At 34.5% G+C, this 18,841-nt stretch overlaps 1 protein-coding gene across 1 annotated transcript; it reads right to left on the bottom strand.

The window, feature by feature from the left end:
• Positions 1 to 876: 876 nt before the first annotated feature.
• LOC113509024 (cytochrome P450 307a1) lies at positions 877 to 7,153 on the bottom strand. The gene is made up of 2 exons (XM_026892271.1): positions 6,488 to 7,153; positions 877 to 2,233 (listed from the first exon to the last, which is right to left on the bottom strand). Exons 1-2 carry the CDS (start codon positions 6,867 to 6,869, stop codon positions 1,002 to 1,004), a joined length of 1,614 nt encoding a protein of 537 aa, XP_026748072.1. The 5' UTR covers positions 6,870 to 7,153; the 3' UTR covers positions 877 to 1,001.
• Between the last annotated feature and the right edge of the window lie 11,688 nt (positions 7,154 to 18,841).

Here is an 18,841-nt window from a genome sequence, read left to right as displayed (position 1 = left end):
AAAGACCATGACTATAATATAAAAAAATACATATTATTGTGACTTTGTACTATTTTTTTTTTAATCTAAAGAAGTCACGAACAATATTATTTTTTTATTACTAAGTTCATGCGATAATCCACCGGACAAAATACAGTCGTTTTTTTTTCTATTTCTATTCAAATATTTATCCTATGTTAATATTTCAACGTATATTGCCATTTTATGATTAAGTCTTGCTTGTGCCTATAGCAGAGATCTTTCAATGTATTAAAATATGAAAAAGAGGTTTAATCACTTTGGCTGCTATTAGAATACGCAGAATAGGTGACAAATTGACCTGTACTAAACTACGCTGAACTGATGATCGCCCGAAAATTTCATGATCTTATCTAAAATTGTTATTGCTACAGATGGCAACCAAAACGCATAATTTAAACTACTTTTTGTTAAAATACAATTTACAGTGTAACTAATTCACCTCCTCCTCCCAACGGGGATGTTTCATGTAGTTACAAAGATTAGTCGTAATTTTGTCAGAAATATTCAGCGTACGATAATAGCGGCCAATGTTAATATTTTCAGTGCGATTCGTTTTTATAAAAACATTAATTAAGGTTTGTAATTTTGAATACAGTAATACCAACATCACGAATAACTTAAAACTTCAATTATTTAGAGAAATAAATAGTTTTGAGCGATTGTTTTAACTTGGTGTAGTCAGTCCTTTAGAAAAATTGTGGGAAAATTTATGATAATAGAAAATACATGAACTTTTAAGAAAAATTGATTTAGCTTAAACAGCAACTTTTTTTTATTCCGGAACTGGTACTAATATTTTTAGAAACAAATAAACAAATTTAACTGTCAGAAAAAATGAAATTAAAAATTTTCAGCTAAATAAATATTAACCTCGAAATAGCAGCTAACTATAAAAATAAATATTAAGTGACTATTACTCCAAAAAATCCCACAAAATCAAAAAAGAACAACCCACACCAAAGATTACAAAAAATAAGAAATCAGTGTTTCCGTGGCAACAGATATAGGTTATACGTGTCTTTAGGCAGAGCTACGCAGGCTGGCTTCTGCCTCAGATCCTCGACGCATTCAGCCGCAACGTCAAACTCCTGCATAATACTCGCGAACATAACGAAACTCATGGTCGTGACTAAGGTTTGACCGATACACGTCCTCTTACCAATACTGAACGGCAGAAAATGTGGGATATTCCTCTTGACAGACCATATTTCCTTTTCGACAGTTTTCGCCTCTGAATGCTGTCTTTCACCGTCAGATTCCATTCCTGAATCGCAGAGAGAGTTCCTTCGGACGCGAATTTTCGATTTCTCCAAAAACCTGCTCGGATCGAATTTTTCGGGTTCATCCCAATATTCCTCGGAGGTGTTCAGTTCGTAATTATTTATGAAGACTAGGGTGCCTTTTTCTACTCCATACCCAGATATAGCAGCATTTTCTGTAGCCACATGGGGAACAATAGGTGAAGAGGCGTATCTCAGACATTCTAGGACAGTCGCTTCTGTATAAGGCAGGCTTCGTCTATCGAGGAGTGTGACAGGCCGTTTTCCTTTCGTCAAAGCGTCTAATTCAGCTTTCACCTTCTTTCCTACTTCTGGGTCTCGGGCCACAGCCGTCAGACACAGCATTACCAAGTTACCAACAGACGAATGACCGCCCAAGAAGTCTTCGAGCATAAAAATGATTGTGTTTCTATCAACTGTGGGATCTTCGTGTAAAACTTTGAGTAGACCATCTAGAAAGTCCTTTTCAGGACCTTCGACGTCCAAATTCATTTCGCGTTTTTCTACTATTCTTGAGAGAATGAAGGAGCGTATGTCTTGTGACCAGCTTGACAGTTTATCCAAATGTTTCTTGTAGAACGGTGAGAGCCACGGCAGGAAGTCCAAAGCGTAACCCTGGTTGATCTCCCAGAAGATTTCGTCAAAATGGTCGACGATGCGTCTGAAATCTTCGTCGTTGTCGTCGAATCTTACGTTGCACATGTAGTGCGAAAACATGTTCATTGCTGTAGTCATTAAGATTGGTTTTAGGTTGATGCTGGCGTCCGAATTGCGAGTTATACTTTTGAGGGTTTGGATAAGTTCGATCGATTCGAAAGTCGCGACGTCTCCTATTCTTGCGAAGTTGTCGGTGTGTTGCTTGGGCCCGCAGTGACGACGAGCCAAGTTCCTTCTGCGAAGCTGCAGATTCGACCAGTCACAGAGCGCCAATGCTAAACAAGAGAGAGACAAATTAGTTTCATTATGACAGCGCCTTCTGTTGGCGAGTAGATGAAGTGTTGGACAAATTTGATAAGCTTAATAAGTTTAATAAAATTGCATTTGACTGTTTGTGCATGTAATAATCTATTTTTTAGTATTTTTTATCTTATAAATCACTAAATAATACTAATACTACGGCTTAAGAGTGACTTTCAATTTCAAACATCTCTTTTTGTTTTAATTTTAAAAAACTTATTTATTGTTTTATACCTTCCTATTATAAATATAATATATCCATTTCATAAAATGTTCAAAGGCGGATGAACAAATAAACAATATTATCTAACTTCTAGAACCACACAAATTTTACTTCTTAACAAGCAATAATTCATTTTCAATTACTTTCAAAAGTATTTAAAACAGAACCTTAAATTGATGACCAATTAATAAAAGTAGGCTGTATAAAAATACCAGTGCCGAAAAATGAAATTATAAACCTATATTGTTTATGGAACACTTCCTATTATGTTGGCAAGGTTGTGTAATTTGATATCTAGTCTTGAATAACTGACATACATACAAAATGCTTGAAAATCAAATTATTTAAATACTTATTTCGTGTTTATTAACTTTAAAACACAAGTATTGTTTATTGGGATAGGCAGTTATTATGAAAATAGTAGTTTTTTGAATCCGTAACTTAATATACAGATTCTTGTAACTAAGACTGTCTGTCTGTCTGTCCGTTAGTTAACTTTTTGCATCTCATAAATCAAAATAGCTAGTTAGTTACATGTTGTATTTAAATTGCCACAATAATATATAAACAATATTTAAACTAATATGATATTCCAAAAATACAGACGAACTGAACTTCGTGTTTTTTTAAAGTAGGTTAAAAATTAAATACAGAGGCTAAGCAGTTGTTGATAAGTTAATTGAGATGTGTGACCATTGTTTTTAATATTTTGTTTTTCTATTACCTATTTACAAAATCTTCAGTATGCGTTGTTATAGCAACATCAGAAAATTTAATCTATCTTTAACAATTCATGAGCTAGAACCGGGTAACAGACGGATATACAGACAGCGGAATCAGTAGTTAATTTCCTTTAACTACAAAACGCTAATAACGCGAGAAACCGCGTTGTTTTAAGTTTAACTCAATAACTAACTTACTAATAATTTTTAACCTAAATATCAATATAATATCCACAACTTTCACACAACGCCATCTAGTCTCAAACTAAGCAGAGCTTGTATTATGAGTACTAGACAACTGATAAACATACTTATATATTTCTAAATACATACATAATAAAGATGTCAAACCTATACGATCACACTAAATTAACTATAGTTTAAGTTAAAAAAGACATAGTAACTATACGCCTTATAACGTGATACATAATATAAAACCAAGGACAGATAGAGAATATCATTTGAAATTGTACCTGTCAAAATAGGGTTTGCAAAAGAGGTTTATTGCTTTTTTCCATACTATCTATACTTATATATAAAGCTGAAGAGTTTGTTTGTTTGTTTGTTTGAACGCGCTAATCTCAGGAACTACTGGTTCAAATTGTTTTTTTTTGTGTTGAATAGACCATTTATCAAGGAAGGCTATAGGCTATTACCTAGATATAACATTACGCTGCGACTAATAGGAGCGAAGATACAATGGAAAATGTGGAAAAAGCGGGTAAAATTTCTCATCTTTGAGGGCTTCCCTTGCGTGAGCTGCGAAAACGGTTCAAGATCTTCTAATCACGTGGACGAAGTCGCGGGCAACAGCTAGTTTTCTATAAAATAGGTATTCGTCCTTTTCATTATTCGAAACTAATTTTGACAGCCCTATTTATTGTCTAGTAAAATATGTTTGGTCTAAGTAACAAGCAAAGGCGTTTTAAGTGACACTAATGATGTTATTATTTTTAAAACTACACTTAAGTAATATTTACATTTATGAAACTATTTCAATACAAAATGAAAAATATACATAATTTACAAAGCGTCAAAAAAGACAGCTTCATTCCTGCCAAAGTCGGGAAACGTGCCCAGAAGGCTGGCTGCATTGCCACGTTGCGCTAGGGATTTTTCAAATTCTTTACTTAATATGTCATTTTGAAAGGGTATCGATTGCAAATTAAAGTTTGACTCGCTCGCCCTCCGCGTCTGCTCATGATTAAGGACTCCGGTTGGGTCCGAAACTAGTCGTGCTATCCTGATAAGTACGCGAGAGAATAATCTTATACAAAATTATTATTAAAGTATTTAAAAATATCTACAAAATTTTAATCCAGCCCGAATTCTGAGGTAACAAATATAAAAAAAAAAACAGCAAATTGATAACCTCCTGATTTTTAAAGTTGGTTAAAAATATTTAAAATCCCTATCTTTTTACATGGACCACAGTCTACCTAAAGGAAACTAGATACGAAAAAATCTAGCAATTGTTTATGAATCTTCGCGTTTATGTAATCCGAGGCATAATTACCAACGTTGGCGCCGTTTAAAAGGTAATAAAATGGTGTCTATGCGATAAGACAACAATTATGTCACCCACTGACACCTAACTTCATTATGTGATACTGTGTTACAGTAACATGTGTTGTGTTGTCAGATAGACAGTCGCTCCGTAATATATTGGGCCCCGATTCTGCTAATTACAATGGCCGATGAATTAATGGCAATTAGATTAAATTTAAAACTATTCCTATTCTCTTAACCATTTTGCCGATACAATAATTGGAAATCCATTGTATTTTTATCGTGTTACTGATGCATTATTAAATGATTGATACGCGTTTTTATCGGAAGTGCCCGACTAGTTTCGGACCCAACCGGAGTTTTTAAGAATCTTAAAGAAATCTCTTGATACGGTATTAGAGACACAAAATATGGACATTTAAAATTGATAAAAGATATTTAAAAAATAAATATGTAATTTAAAAAAAAATCTAACACTGTTATAAGCTTTCTGCAAATATTTCACTGCCATTTTTTGTAGATACATTATTTTGGCGGTCGCAGCCATATTGAAACAATTACGCCGTGATTTTCATTTTGTCAATTTTGCTTTTTAATTTTATTAACAACAAAGAAAAGATGGCCGTTGTTAAATATAATTGCAGTTTGGAACAGGCGTATTTTGCGTGCTTTTACAAGATTATTTGTGATATAAGCAAATAAATATTTAATTGTTTTAATGAAACGCATGTTTGGATTTACAAAAATAGAATGAGTTGACAGTTTTAAGGTGCATTGCTGACGATTCTAAATTCTGTTGTTTTGATAGAAATCTGATACCGACTATGAGATTTTTATATGATAAATTTGTAGACTTTATTGTTTGTTTCAACGGGCGTATCTCTGGAATTACTAGACTGATTTTAATGGGAATTTTACTGGGGTTAGCTGGGGCTATGTAGCGTAGTACTGAAAAATTAATACATTGAGACAAAAATTATGAGCATTTATATCATTTTTCAAAGTATAATGTAAAAATGTTAGAAAATCTTACTTCATACTTTCTTATAATAAAAAAAAGGTTAACCTGAAAATTTCCGTTAGTTACGAGAAAACGCGTATAAAATTTATAAATAATACAGTATTAAAATAAAAAAAATTAGAAAAATGTTTTAGAACTATTAAAAATAATAGATCGTGGAAGGATTTCGAAGGATGCTTTGCCCAGCAGTGGGACACAGTGGGCTAGAGAAAAAAAAGTAGATTTGAAAAATCTAAAATCCCACGTTTTTAAATAACACTCAGTCAAAAATTTATCAAAATCGGCATAGCCCTGTTTATAGTTGTAAATTGCAATGTCATTGGGTTTGGAGTGCCACAATACTGAGTTGCAAAAATCCACCGGAACGACAAACAAACAAGAAAAGTGAGTGTATAGAAACGTGGGAAAAACATTCACATACAGTCAAATTATTAGAGGAAGGCATACGCTGAAAAAACATAAAATTAAAGTATACAATTTGTCCACAAACAATTGCCTGAAATATTTAGTGACATACAAAAACTACTGCACAATATTACTTTATTAATTTAATTGATACATTTTATATGGGTAAATTAAAACTCGTGCCATTTATGAGATGGCACATCTTTGAGAAGTATTAGACAGTTAAAACCAATTTTCTGTTTCAAAAAATCAATACAAAAATGTCAACGAAAATATACGCAAACAAAATTTGAGGCAATTGCATACAGACAATAAAATTAAAAAAAAAAACCAAGGCAAAGGTACTCACAGTTATTCCTATCCCCAGCAAACAGTTGATGGAACCGCAAAAAGTCCGGTCGTCCGCCGAAAAATTTACCATTCTGATTCAAAACCTCCCGAATCAAATCTAAATTATTTACTACAAGACATTTAGTAGCTCCCAACTTTAAGCTAAATATATCGCCATATTCCTTAGCTAAAGCCGTAAAAGATTGAAAAGTCGACTCGTGTTTGCCCAAAAGGTGTAAATTACCTATAATGGGCAACGGCGTCGGCCCCGGCGCCTCTTTTAAAACAACAGTTTTATTTTCACCATACTTATTAATTTTTTTATAAGTTACGGTATTTTTAAAATAAAACTTGTAGACCGCTATTAAAAAGACGGTTATCAAAAAGAGTGCACTCAACATCTTGATCTTAAAAGATAGATTTTTTAGAGTGGCAACACCGGTGGCGGGAACTACTAGTCCGGCAGCACTGACTTCAAATCGCTCGGGAAGCCATATTTATACCGGGCGCGCGAAATTTGCATTCTCATTTTAAATTTACAAATTTTATTTGCGGTTGTAGTTGGAGAAATGTAATGTAAAGTGGATGGGGATATTGGTTTTAGAAACGCAAATACAAGTTTGTTTACAAGAAGTTTTGAATTGCGAGTCTGAAAGCAATGTTAGATTCGAGTGTTTTGATTTAAAAGTTAATTTTTATGTTTCTTTTTCATGTTTTCGTACAAATTCATATTATTTTTGACAAGAAACTGTTTTAAATTTCTTCTTTTTGTTTTTCATGCATCCATCTAGTGGAAAGTTTTGACAATAATTCAAAAATGGCCGCGGGAGCTTAATTCTTAATTTGTAAAATCAAACCGAGGCCTGAATTCCTATTCTTCTTTCTCGAAACTAATCCAAAGGCATAAAATTAATGTTATAAAGTAAAATAAATATTTCCAATTAAAAGAAAATCAGTCAATCATGATTTTAAAATTTCGACTGCCTAGCTATCTCACTTCGTAAGGTTTGGCCTGTTGTCAGACAGATAGGCAAACAGCGGAGTTTTAATAATAGGGTTCTGTTTTTACCATTTTTGTACGGAACTAAAATACACACTACCTAATGCTTAAACCCTGAAACCACTACTGTCTTTTAAAACAGTGACGTCATATCCTTCCATTCATCCCGTCAGTATATGACTTTCGGAAGGCACGATAAATTGTGTGTCCCGGCTGTTATTCATACATCTTTGGTAGTCGTTACAGGTAGTCGGAAGCTAGAAAGCCTGACAACCATTCTTACAAAGGGGTATCGTGTTGCCCACTTAACTGGATTGAGGACATCAGATTGGCAGTCGCTCCATGTAAAACACTGGTACTTAGCTGAATCCGGTTAGACTGGAAGCCGACCCCAACATAGTTGGGGAAACGCTAGGAGGATAAAGGCCAGTCTTGTGCAAAAGATTTCGCCGCCATCCCCTTTTGCAACAAGGTCTATACTTGTTTTTTTTTTATCTTATATAAAACTTCTTATTTTTTCTTTTGAATAACTACGTTTATGTCATCAGGCCACCTACCACGGTTAGCGACGTGTCGCAACTTCGATTCCCACCTAGGATAAATATTTGACCACAAACTTCTTCTAAATCTGTGTTTCTAAATCCCCGCGATACAAGATTGAATTCGTTAGGGTCTAAGAGCCGTGGACCCTAGACCTACGTTTAACTCCATAATCGAGCATTGTTCTTGCCTATGTCGGGAGCATCCGCTGACAAACTTTCAGCTTCTATAGAATAACGTAGGTCTGGCGTCCACGAGCTCTTACTCTATTAGTGCGGGAGTCATTTTTGAAGTGAAACTTTATCGGTTTTGATAAAAAACCCGTCACTTTTTTTTAATCTTTCTTAGGTATCTAATAAAATCTCGAGCGGTGTCGAGGCGCCATCTTAATTTTTTTTTCAATTCAACAATCAAGAAAAAAAAATATTTTAAGCAGACAAATGGACAAACAAATTTGAAATCCTTATACATATTATAAAACAAAGTCCCCCGCCGCGTCTGTCTGTCTGTCTGTTCGCGATAAACTAGAAAAGTACTGAACGGATTTTTATGCGGTTTTCAACGATAGATAGAGCAATTCTTGAGGAAGGTTTTAGTGTATAATAAGTTTAGGTTTTGTGTAAACTGACGATATTACAGCGATATTAGTTAAACATGTCGGAAAAAATTAAGCCATTCGAGAGCTTTCATCGAGAACGCTGCCAAAACCTTTTGAGTTACAACAAAACAATGTATGGCGGGTTTGTACCTCTTTAATAGATCTACAAAAAAGTCCGCGGTGGTATATGTCTATCTTCCAAGGATAACCCACAATAACCATTTTTATGTGTTTTCTTAATACAGTAAAATTATTGGTTACTTACGAACCTCTTTTTAACAATACAGTATTAATCCTTATCCAAATAAATAAGTTAGATATATTATGCATGTAATATAGAACAAAATTGCCTTTTACACTACGCCAAAAATGTTAATAGGTAATGAGTTATCGTAATATTAAAATCTCCGCGCGAGAAATTAAAAATCGATGAAACGTAGCGAAGATATCGTTGGCATCTATATACTAATTGTACTATATATATACTAATTACTATGTATATACTATGTATGTATTATGTATATACTAATTGTTTGTTTGATTGTTTGTTTGAAAGCGCTAATCTCAGAAACTACTGGTTCAAATTGAAAAAATATTTTTGTGTTGAAGATACCATTAATCGAGGGAGGTTTTAGGCTATATGTATATCATCACGCTGCGACCAATAGGAGCGAAGAAAAAGTCATAACTTATATCTTCTAACCACGCAGACGAAGTCGCGGGCAACAGCTATCCTTATCCTTATCCTTACATATTATAAAACAAAGTCCCTGGCCACGTCTGTCTGTCTGTCTGTCTGTCTGTCTGTTCGCGATAAACTAGAAAAGTACTGAACGGATTTTTATGCGGTTTTCAACGATAGATAGAGCAATTCTTGAGGAAGGTTTAGTGTATAATAAGTTTAGGTTTTGTGTAAACTGACGATATTACAGCGATATTAGTTAAACATGTCGGATAAAATTAAGCCATTCGAGAGCTTTCATCGAGAACGCTGCCAAAACCTTTTGAGTTACAACAAAACAATGTATGGCGGGTTTGTACCTCTTTAATAGATCTACAAAAAAGTCCGCGGTGGTATATGTCTATCTTCCAAGGATAACCCACAATAACCATTTTTATGTGTTTTCTTAATACAGTAAAATTATTGGTTACTTACGAACCTCTTTTTAACAATACAGTATTAATCCTTATCCAAATAAATAAGTTAGATATATTATGCATGTAATATAGAACAAAATTGCCTTTTACACTACGCCAAAAATGTTAATAGGTAATGAGTTATCGTAATATTAAAATCTCCGCGCGAGAAATTAAAAATCGATGAAACGTAGCGAAGATATCGTTGGCATCTATATACTAATTGTACTATATATATACTAATTACTATGTATATACTATGTATGTATTATGTATATACTAATTGTTTGTTTGATTGTTTGTTTGAAAGCGCTAATCTCAGAAACTACTGGTTCAAATTGAAAAAATATTTTTGTGTTGAAGATACCATTAATCGAGGGAGGTTTTAGGCTATATATCATCACGCTGCGACCAATAGGAGCGAAGAAAAAGTCATAACTTATATCTTCTAACCACGCAGACGAAGTCGCGGGCAACAGCTAGTAATATATAAAAACATATTTTCGTTCCTTATTGTCGCAATGTCACGATTTTTTTGCAAATTCCGCACAATTTTGTTGATAATAAAATTATTAGGCATTGGACATTGGTCCAGTTTCCGATTTTTGTTTACTATATTATTCAAGAATAGTAGAACAAGTTTCCGGTTTAGAAAATAATGAAATTTGATAATATTTTTATTTTACAACATTATTACATATTTTAAAAGACATTTATTTAATGCGATTGAAAAGAAACGACTCCCGCAGTTAGGAATTTAATCCTTGTGTCGTGTCGTTTCACAAACATTCAAGTCACATGCACAAGACACCGAGACTCAGGACAAGCATTCGTGGATCAATTCAATCAATTTTTTATAGATGTTTTCTGAGGAGAAAAGTTCTAAATATGTATAAAAATAACAAGGCTGAAAGTTAGGTACAAACATTGTTTTTTTTGCGATATAGTAAAAGCGAAAGCCGAAAGGGGGTTGTAAAGGTCAAATAGGAAGTCTATCAAAGCCAAATGACTCTAAAAATAAGAAATTTGAAAAGAAAAAAAATCATGAAAACTAAAGAAAATAAAAAAATGGGTTCCGTACTGAATTGGTAAAAAATGAAGCCCCGGTCCAGACCCCGGTCTGACATCTATCCGTACGTCTGTCATGGACGGTATCTCATGAACTGTCATAACAACACAACTGAAATATACACAGATCATGTATTTCTATAACACACACAATAAGAATACAAATCTAGGTTAAGCAACGCTTGCTACGGTCATAAAATTGATTGGTGACAAGTTTTTTAACAAATTCGTTTTTCTTCATACGGAACTCTCAAAATCGCGAGTCCGACTCGTATTTGACTTGCATTTTGTATTCCGTTAACCCAGTCTTGCAAACACAAACGTGCACGAAACATGTGTTTTAGGCATATGTCTATTATAAATTCATTTTATACCTTTTTCTTTGATATATTTGACACGTGACAACTTTTCACGTGTCAAGAGACACGAGGGGCAGTCAACCATGGTTCTATGTATCTATGGATTTGTATGCTAAAGGTGCAGGTTCAATCCCAAGTCAGGCAAAGTACCTGACTTATTCAAAATACATATACTACAATAGTACATATAACGTTTTTCAAAGTTATATACGGACCAACCGCGTCAAGCATAGCTTAACCTGTGATCGATTCACTTGTGCGGTTATAGCTTAGCCACGAGCTATTATTATTCTATGACACCACTGACAAACGGTGAAGTAAAACATCGTGAGGAAACCTGGATTACAAATATTGGAATCTGAAATCGCTCGCAGTGAAAACCTTTCCTATATGTGAAGAGGCCTGTGCCCAGAAGTGGGACATTTATAGGCCGAAATTTCATATAAGTTGTCTGTTATTATTATAGCAGCTGTTGCCCGCGACTTCGTCTGCGTGGTTAGAAGATATAAGTTAAGTTATGACTTATTCTTCGCTCCTATTGGTCGCAGCGTGATGATATATAGCCTAAAACCTTCTTCGATGAATGGTCTATTCAACACAAAAATATTTATTCAATTTGAACCAGTAGTTCCTGAGATTAGCGCGTTCAAACAAACAAACAACTCTTCAGCTTTATATATTGGTAAAGATATTAAAAAAATAACATTTGTCTTTTAGAAAATATTACTAATGGCACCCCAACGTGGGGCAGTGCATAAACCAGTCAGACATTTTCTTTTATCTCGTAAACAAAATGAAAGCCTGTGACGTCATATGATAATACTTACCAGTACGTTACTAGCAAGTGGTATTACTAGCTGCCACTACCAAACATGTCATCATATTAAGTGATTTTAAACATCTAACATTTAAAAATGTTATAAAGTGAAAATACGCATTCAGTATTTTTAAGAAACCTGTCTGACGGACTATATAGATTATTTTTTAATAAAATAAAATCAAAATCAATCAAAAGTCATTTATTCAAATAAGGCTACTAATTAGCACTTTTTGAAGGTCAGATTACATTGGACAGCACCCAGTTTCGCCCATCCTTCACCGCTTCCTAAATGCTTTTGCTATGAGAGAAGAAACCCTATATCGCCTCGCCTAAATCTCAAATATGGTCAATAAAAGACCTCAAGCTCTATTTCTTTGTCCAAAAATAGGGCAGGATAAGACAAAGACGTGTAAACAAGTGTCTCACAATATCTAACGGAATTCTAACCTAATCTCACAATTTCTAGAACTCCAATATCAATGACAAGATTTCGTCACAATCATTCATCATTTCATATCCCCCATCTCTGTCTAACGCACCAGAACGCGTATCACCGTCCCTCTCACACGCACCTCTTAAGAAATTGGTCCAAATTTAGAAATTCACATTTTACGAATGAATAATTCATAACCTGTTACTGTAAACAGTTTCTAGAATTGAAAAAAGGTTGTCTCTGGACAAGGAAATATGCGTTTTTATTTTGTTTATGGTCGTTTTCCGGTGAAATGCAACCTCCTTTCTTTGAATTTGCCCGGAAAAGTGCAAACGGTAAACGACTGTTTGGGTTGTATTTTTAATAAAGCAAACAGGTAAAGCAAATAAATTATCTAATTTGAGTTTAGCTGTTCAGGGCCTTATGCACAAATAAATAAGTTTGATCTAAATGCTACAATTTTATTAAATTGCTGCTTTAAATGATTTTGTATTTACAATTTACAAAAATTACACGTATAATATATCTGTGAACTGAATAATATGATACGATTTCATGCTGAAACGATTGGACCGTTTTAGATGAAATTTGTTATGGAGGTAGCTTAAGCCTTGGATTAACAGATAGCCGAACTTAGGTATATGAAATTCTCGTGTTTCAATGTTAGCTAACATACACCTCTAAAACGGCTTGATAGACAGTAAATAATTTATTTTCAAAATTTTAACGAAATTTCAAGAAAAACAAGCTTTTTTTTGTGGTTCCTTAGCCGAAGGGTAAAAACAGAAATCTATTACTGAAGCTCCGCTGTCCGTCTGTCTTTCCGTCCGTCACTAGGCTGAGTTTTAAACCCTGATAATTAGATTTTTTTTTTAACTTATACTGAACATAAATATCAATGTTCAGCGACGGTAGTTACGGTACCAGTCTAAATAAGGGGTATCGTGTTGCCCAGGTAACTGGGTTGAGGAGGTCAGATAGGCAGTCGCTCCTTGTAAAACACTGGTACTCAGCTAAAACCGGTTGGACTGGAAGCCGACCCCAACACAGTTGGGAAAAGGGTACGCCGATGATGTTACAAGTTAAAATAGAAAAAAGATAATCGCAGTGTTTTCAGGTCAAATAAAGCAGTTGAAAAAATAACGTTTGCTGGAAAATGCAGGTAGTTTAACTCATATATATTACTAGCTGTTGCCCGCGACTTCGTCCCCGTGGGTAGAAGATATCAGTTATGATTTATACCTGCCCTGTTTTTTTTCACATTTTCCATTGTATCTTCGCTCCTATTAGTCGCAGGGTGATGATTTATAGCCTAAAGCCTTCCTCGATGAATGGTCTATTCAACACAAAAATGATTTTTCAATTTGGACCAGTAGTTCCTGAGATTAGCGCGTTCAAACAAACAAACTCTTCAGCTTAATATATTAGTATAGATATAGATGCAGGCGCTTTGTATGTGTGCTTTTTACAGCGACTGTTTATTATGGAAGCTTTAATTTGTGTGACAGTGACACACAAATGACAGCTGTGTTAGTACACCACGTCACTGTGTATTTACAAGGGCTACGCACAGATGACATCAAATATGAGTCGAATTAACTAAAAGCACGTTTTTAAAAGTGATTTACGAAAAATTGCGTTAGTTTCCACAAAAACAATTTTGGGACGTATTTTTTTTGCAATTTTAATAGACATTTTGATTTTTATCAACAGACATTGTTTGTCAGTTTTCTTATAAACACTTATGTCGGTTTTTTTTACTTGTTATTTGTCTGACTGAGGATTTGACCCAATTTATTCAGAGCTGCCAAATTCGAGTAAAGAAGAATGAATATATTTGTTGAATCATTTTCTGTGTGATAGAAATGGGTTCTGTAGGATTGTTGTTTAAAGATTTTTTACCGTTTAATAATGATACCTTAGCTTGTAGTCTGACTTGTAAATTTTTCCAACGTTTCATACAGTCACTTTTCTTGTTAGTTTGTCTCGGTTGTGTTTCGGTTGGATTTTTGAAACTCAATTTTGAGGCACTTCCCGATCATCTAGAAGGCTGACATTTTTATGGTAGCTTCAAACCCGATGACAATGTAATTTACAACTATAAAAACGGCTGAAATGATTTTGATAACATTTGAATGGAGTGACATTTAAAAACGTGGGTTTTTAGATGACACTCCATTCAAAGACTGGTTGTGTGGACCTGTAACGACTGTCAAAGATGTATGAATAACTGCCGGGACCCAAAATTTAACGTGCCTTCCGAAATACGGAGGAACTCGTTATGACAAAGTTTGGCCTCGTCAAGCGTAGCTTAACCTGTGATCGATTCACTTATGCAGTTATAGCTTAGCCACGAGCTCCTCACTACAAAATTTATCAGCTATTCAATCGTGTATCTCCAATTCAGGTTACCGAGGTCTACAGCTGGGCCTCTCCTAAATTGCGCCATTGAGACTGCCATTAAAACTACTATATTTTCTTAGGGACCCCTAAACTTTTTATTCGTTAACACGGAACTTGGAGCATCATGCATATGCTATGCGGAGCGACCTTCCATTTTAAACAAAACCCGCGAAAATACACAGATAAAAAAACGCCACAGATAACATATGCATTTTTTTTCACGGAAGTCAAATTTGACAATCAGTTTTTTTGGCCATCGCCCGATGTTTATTATTTATTTATGTTTATGAACTGTTTTTTATTGTCTATAGTTATTTTGTTGCTATACCAAAAAAATGGGTTCGTTAATTTATTTAAATGGTGTTGTAAAGCGAATTTTATGTTTTCGAGATACTGTATTTTTTTTAATAGTTTAGTTTTTTTCATATTTTGCCTCGGTATTGGTAATTTGAAAGTTAAGTATTATAACTAAATACTTAAAATTCTTGACTGTACACATACTAGACAGGTTTTTTAAAAGAAAGCACGGTTACGTCACAAACAATTAAACCAAATCATTACAAAGATAACTTAAAGTTAATACATCAAACTCTAATTTCTGCAAAGGAATATGAATGGCAATTATCGAAATAACAATATGGCTGCTATGCTGAATAAATACAACGAAGGTCACGGAGATGTTCCAGCGAAGCCAGCTGACACCGGAGAGAGCGTTGCTAAGGGAGCTCCGTCTTTTATAGCGGACTGCTTGTCAAATCCCAGGTTTGAAAGAGGTTTCACTAAGGATCTTGAAGGAGGTTTCACTTTGAAAAGGAGGTTTCGTTAACAATACTTATAATTTTATATTAGTTGGTTGCTATAGAAAAAACCTTCCTCGAGTAATAATTTAATTTTACGTATTTCTCCACAATTGGAAATTAAAATTTACATACAGAACATTTAAAAGATGATTATTTACTTAGATTGAAATAAAAGTATCGGGCGTCATTACCCTCAACGGATGCCCCGTCATTAAAAAAATGACCCAGCCCTGATTCAATCCATGGTCCGGGGCAAAAGAGACCAGCGGTAACCAGACCATGACCATGCTTGAGCAAGCTATATTTGGGTTGATCCCTGCCGGGGCAAAGGGATTGTCCTAAGGTCTTACCGTGGCCCCGGTACACGAAGGGCAAAGGAAGGAACATGGGTGGTCGTTAGTTAAAGTTTGATAATCTTCTGCTCAACCCAAAGCGCGAAGAGTCAGTTAATGGTTTCCCATAAAAAAAGTATTTTAAGATGTGACGTGATCAAGGTTTTATGCACGAACAATTCTATGACCCCAACATAATTAGGGAAAGGCTAGACTAATGATAAATTGGTACAGAATCAATAGGGCATGTGTCTAAATTAAACTTGGCGGGGTTATTTCAGCTATGAATCATTTTTTTACTTTTATATCTGCATGTTTACCTAAATATTTTATTTATTTAATAATTTATAGGTACACACAAAATATTAACAAACGCATTTAATTACAAAATATGATGTACAAGGGTGCTGAATATATCATCATTTCAAATATGGAACAAATAAAAAAAAACAATCGATTTTCCAACATGGCTGCCTAAAATATTTGCCGCTCATTTAAAATTTGACATATTATAATTGTGACGTTATGTTTTGATCACGTTTAACAAAACGATAGAAAATGCACATATTTTATTAAAATATGTATTCGATGTAATATTTTCGTATCTATTTTGGCTTATTGTATATTTACCTAAGTCACACGAGTAAGTAAATGAAGAATAAATAAAATTTCGAACGGTATTTCGTAGACATCATTTAGTTTATTAAAATGTAATACACGGAATACACCTATAAAATGTTCGTGTCTCTGCGTTCTCATGAAATTTCGTGTGCATACCTATTGGGGAGGTCTGAGAATCGGACAAAACATAATTTTCATACCCCATTTTTTTTATTCCCTAGTACTTATTTGTATGGCAAAGCAACGTTTTCTGGGACAGTAAGTTTAAAAAAAAAAGTCAAAGAAGCCCTCTGCGAAAGAAAACCCTTAACCTAAATACAGGAAAAAACCCCGCCTAGGAGAAACGTTCGTCCTGAGCCTGAGGGTCTTTGTGCATGTGACTTGAATGTTTGTGAAACACAAGACACAATTATAACATTCCTTAGTGCGGAAGTTGTTTTTAAAAACAAAAAAAAACAACGTTACTGAAAAATACAAGTGACATTTTAGTCCACGAAACTGCCTACACAAACTGCTCAGTGCGTGTGTACTCACGTATTTTTTGCATGCAAATGTTTTTCTACATAAATAGATCTGTTTATTCCATACTCCATTTAAAATATGTCTAATAGACAATAATATATTATACCTATCATAGTCGATAGACAGAAAACAGTTTTTTTTAATTGAATAACAAATTGAAAGAAAACTGTTCTTTTTTTAGCATCAACGGGATTTTTTTTAGGGATCCCTATCTGTAGGGAAAATCTGTACATGTTTACAGAGGCTCTGGACTTAAGAGACTGTGTAACCCCTGATTTTGTTTCGACATTCCCTCTCAGGGTAGTCAGATAGGAAATGTCGACTCCAGCGTTCTCAAAAAAAGACATGTAGAAGTGATAGTTTTTGCGGAATAAATGATTTCATTTCATTTTAAGTTATATCTCATGATCCGTGATAACTATCTATCTGCGCATCACAGATTATGTATTTCTCTCCTAATTTTGCTGTGCCCGACAGGGTTCATGATTGAGTTGTAAACTTAATTGACCACCTACCTAAAATTATGGTGAGCAATAAAGAATTGAATTTCTGTTGCCGATGTAATAGCAAAAGTTAAAAATGAAACGCACGTTAAGCAATGATATCTTCAGCATATTTATTTTTTCTTTATCCTTTATGTACGGGACCCACAGTATCAGGGGTCCACTCACACTTGACCGATTTACTGTACAGTTAATATATGGCTTTTACATATTATTATGCACATATTTAGAAAAGTTTTTTCAGTAAAAGTTATTGCGTGCCATTCTGTTAAAAAACCGGGATACATTTATAATCTGTGTCGCTTAAATAAGTTTTTTATTTGACTGACCGGGTGGCGTAGTGGCTTTAAAAGTTATTTTTTCCATGCGACGCCTTGAAAAGCTTTTTACATTTCAAGGTTTTTTTTTTAAAAAAGTGACGTAAAAGTCAGATTGATAGTCGCTCCGCACAGTCCCGGCGTTAGTCGTGATGGGGCGATGACCCAGGGCGACAAATTCTGGGGGGCGCCAAGGTCTGAAGGTTGAGTCTCTTGCCTCTAAGCTCTGTGCTATTATTGATGGAATATTAATAAAAAGTACGCATTAAAATATTTTTTTTTTTGAAAATAAATTTTCGCCCGGGATGTCAGTGGCCCTTACGCCGGCACTGGCTCTGCAACATAAGTGTTCAGGGAATAACTTATCTAACAGCATCGTCTTAGTCTTATACCAAATATGTTAGGGTTCTACAGTCTAACCGGATTCAGCTAAGTCCCAGTATTTTACATGGAGCGACTGCCTACCCTCCTCAACCCAGTAACCTGGGCAACACGATACCCCCTGGTTAGACTGGTTGTCAGACTTACTAGCTTCCGACTGTCTATAACGACCCCAACCGAGTTACCTGGGCAACTTGGTTGGATACCCCTTAGTCAGACTGGTTGTCAGACTTATAACTACCTATAAAGACTGTCAAACCTATAAATGACAGCCAGGATCCACAATTTGACGTGCATTTCCGAAATACGTTGATGAAAACTTATTTTTCAGCTAAAGCTCTTACAGATAATTATTATAATGCCAACGAAAAACAATTCAAAGTTTATACAGATAATTAAAAAAGGAAAATTTTATTCACGGTCACATAGGCTGAGTGCGTCATGCCATGTTCTAAAATTCAAAAACAACTATATTATGCATGGCGGATTGACGCACAAGAGGCATGCATATTGTATCCAGGTGAATAAGTTCGGATAAT

The sequence above is a fragment of the Trichoplusia ni genome, chromosome 3 (genome assembly GCF_003590095.1).
Source record: "Trichoplusia ni isolate ovarian cell line Hi5 chromosome 3, tn1, whole genome shotgun sequence".
NCBI lineage: Eukaryota > Metazoa > Arthropoda > Insecta > Lepidoptera > Noctuidae > Trichoplusia > Trichoplusia ni.
The sequence above is the reverse complement of the archived record's forward strand: the minus strand, read 5'-3'. Positions and strand labels throughout refer to the sequence as shown.

What these genes read in the sequence shown, in the direction of transcription:
- LOC113509024 (XM_026892271.1), bottom strand. Translation starts at nt 6,869, where the DNA reads ATGTTGAGTGCACTCTTTTTGATAACCGTCTTTTTAATAGCGGTCTAC. An exon ending in TGCTGGGGATAGGAATAACT is followed by an intron (nt 2,234 to 6,487) that starts GTGAGTACCTTT and finishes TCTCTTGTTTAG; the next exon opens with CATTGGCGCTCTGTGACTGG.